General features: G+C 61.4%; 1 protein-coding gene across 1 annotated transcript in view; it reads right to left on the bottom strand.

Annotated features, from left to right (window-relative positions):
- The window catches only part of LOC102494120 (left-right determination factor 1), a 5,357-nt gene extending 3,918 nt beyond the window's left edge, over positions 1-1,439 (bottom strand). Inside the window, exons 1-2 of the mRNA XM_006157253.2 lie at positions 1,190-1,439; positions 53-423 (exon numbers count right to left, since the gene is read on the bottom strand). Of these exons, the coding sequence (XP_006157315.1) occupies positions 53-423; positions 1,190-1,439 (621 nt within the window). The remainder of the gene's footprint in view (positions 1-52; positions 424-1,189) is intronic.
- Between the last annotated feature and the right edge of the window lie 1,594 nt (positions 1,440-3,033).

The following is a 3,033-nucleotide window of genomic DNA, read 5'->3' as shown; positions in this document are numbered from 1 at the left end:
CGACGCCCCCCCAGCCGCTCCCGTGTATGGACACCAGCCTGCGACGCAGCACGGAGACGGAGCCCGGCGTGAGAGGTCGGGACCGTCCTGGGGACCTGCCCCTCCCTTGCCCCGCCCTCCTCCCTTCCCCTAACTCCTCTGACCCCTCCCGCGTACACCGGCTGCGACCTCCCACCGACACACACCTGGAGTCAATGAGGGAGGTGCGGTTGGAGCCTTCACGTTCGCGCAGCCACTCGACGGTGACCCGGACCCGGGGCGCGCCGGGCCGCCGGAGCCTGCGGAGCGCGGCCTCGGGGACCGGCTCCTGGAAGAGCCGCAGCACCGCCTGCACCAGCTCGCTGTTGGGCGGCAGCCGCTGCTCCATGCCGAACGCCAGCAGGTGCGTGTTGGCCTCGGACACCAGGAACCTGCCGGCCACCTCTGGGGATAGAGAGGGGTCAGCCGGGCCTATCCACACCAGGGGAGCCCTGAGGGTGGCAGGACCAGAGCCAGCAGCTGGGCCAGGGGAGACCAGCCCTTGTCCTGTCTCTCTGGGGCAAACCCAGTTTTCTAATTCTGCCCCCTGGGTCTGGGCCCTGTTCTGTGACAGTCTCCTCCCAGAGGAAGGGGCAGCTCCGGGCCTGAGCTAACAAGCTAAGGTCAGCTCAGACGCTCAGGGTCAGAATCCCTGCCTGGAGAGCCGCGGCCAGGGTCTAGCTCTGGACACTGAGGAGGGATTCTGGATCCCAGGGGGTGAGAAGGTGCAATGGGCCAGATGCACCCCTGAGAGCTGGATAACTCAGGTGTTAGCTCAAGGGGGTTCAGTACCCCACCCACATCTATACAGTCTGGGAGACAGGACAGACACCGGCAGCCCCCTGGAACCCAGCAAGTCCTCCCCCAGCATACTCCCAGGCAGGACCAGGTCCTGGCACCCACCATGCCTTGGCTCTGCCCTCCGCTCTCCACCCTCCTCTCTCTGGCGCCTTGGCTTTGCCAGTAGGTCCAGCCTGGTGCCTTCCTCCTGGCCCTGAGTGTGTGTGGGGTGTCCTCAGCACAGAGAGCAGGGGCCCAGGCCCAGTCACACTCACTTCCACAGCCTCCCCACAGAGCCCCACAGAGCCTGGTGCCCTCTGACACCACAAGTGGGCACAGCCCCCTGCTCTCCTTCCCCAGAGGGCAGGGCAGGGCAGGGAGGGAGGCTCACCTCGGAAGTGCTGGCTGAACCTCCTGCCTCTGGAGCGGGCCCCATGGCTGTGCTGCAGCAGGGCCACGTACTGGGCCCGCACGTGGGCAGGGACCACCAGCTGCTCCAGGTCAGCCTGGTCCAGGACGGGTGGCTGGTGCAGCTGCAGCTGCTGCAGCAGGCTGCCCAGGATCTGCTCCCCACCCAGGGCCGCCCCGGGGCCGGCCAGGGCCAGCACCCAGAGTGCCCAGCAGAGCCACAGGGGCCGCATGGAGCTGCCAGAAGGAGTGTGGAGCAGAGTGGATGTGACCCCTGAGGAGGTGTAGGAGGGGCTGGGGTCCAGCCGGGTGTGCTGAGCTAGGCCTGGGCCACTTTTATAGCAGCCCTGGGCTGGCCTGGGGGAAAGGGGGGAGGGAGGCTGGAGGGAGGGAGGTCACACCCCTTGGACCTCCTGGGAGCTCAGCAGCCAGACAGGTCTGGGAGCCTGAGGAGGGGGCTGTCTAGAAAGGGTACAAAGGGTTGTCTGGATGCCACACAGGCCAGGCCTCTGACTTGCTGTCCCACACTCCACAGTATTTTAGTGCCCATTGAATTTCCCTGGTCCTACCCCAGTCCTGGTCTTTGATGATGTAAAGCTGTTCTGTGAAAAAGCAAGTCCCCTTAGCCTCCTGTTTAAATCCTTCCCTTCTCTTCCTGAGGGCCACTCTGGAAGAGTGGCTTATTCATCCTAGAGGAAGGGAGGAGAGTTTCTGCATTCCTGTTGAGTCATCACCATCCTTGGGTCCCTTCAAACCCTCTCTCATTCCCCTGTCCCTGGGTCCCTTAGGGTTGTACCATTGTCCTTCCCATGACCAAGGAAGCTAGATGCTTCAGGACAGAAATCTGTAGCCGACTGACACTGACCGTCCCAGGAATGGCAAGTGACTGCAGCCCCAGGACCCAGAGCACAGGTCCCCCTTTCCTACAACAGACTCTTTCTGGGGAGTGCTCTCCACGGGGAGCTGCCTCCTGGCTCCCACACCAGGGCTCAGCATGAGCCCAGGCCATGCGGGATACAGAACAAGAGATGGGAACCTGGAATGTAGAGGCCAGAGGGCCCAGAGTTGTGTCCTGTCCAAAGCCACAGATACTGGGGGTACAGTGCAGCTGGAGTGCCCCAATTCCTCTTCAAATACACCTTTTAGCCTGCCTGGGTTCAAACGTGAGGCCTGTCGCTTGCTAGCTGTTTGACCTGCTAGTGAGTTTTTTCACTTCTCAGTGTCCCCGTTTTGTCATCTGAGAGTCTACTTTGCAGGACATGAAGAGCAAATGAATCGGTACACGGGAGGTGTGTGGCCCGGTGCCTGGCACCGAGCAAACACTGTAAGGGCTGGCCATCATTGTTATCAGCCTGAGATTTGTGGTCTGGGGAGCGTGGCTTTTCTATCAATACCAGTCGCAAGAATAGCCACCATTTCTTGAGTGCTCACTGAGCATGTGTTCACGCAGCACTAGGAGGCAGGTGGCAACTTCAGATGCGTCTTCCAGAGGCAAAGTCAGACCCCTGCATGGTCAAATAAGCCCTCTGTGCTTGCTCAGTACCTGAAGGGTGCAGGAAGCGTCTGTCCCCAGAGGCCCCTTCCTGCAGTGAGAGTTTGAGGACATGCAAGAAAAAGCCCTTTCTGGGACCAGCAGTTAGCGTAATGGCTATGTCGCTGGACTCCCACGTAGTCGACTGCGGTTCGCGTCCCAGACCCGGTAGCTTAAAACTCACGCTGGGCGCGTGTGCGTGCGTACCCAAGATCCCGAGAGGAGAATGGAGGAGAAGGGATTGCGGCGTGACCATCCCCCCTGGGGGGTGATTTCTCGCTTTCTGTCTCTATGTC

Source organism: Tupaia chinensis, unplaced genomic scaffold, assembly GCF_000334495.1.
Source record: "Tupaia chinensis unplaced genomic scaffold, TupChi_1.0 Scaffold000532_1, whole genome shotgun sequence".
Lineage (NCBI taxonomy): Eukaryota > Metazoa > Chordata > Mammalia > Scandentia > Tupaiidae > Tupaia > Tupaia belangeri.
Note: the sequence above shows the minus strand (reverse complement) of the source record. Positions and strands in the feature narration are given on the sequence as shown.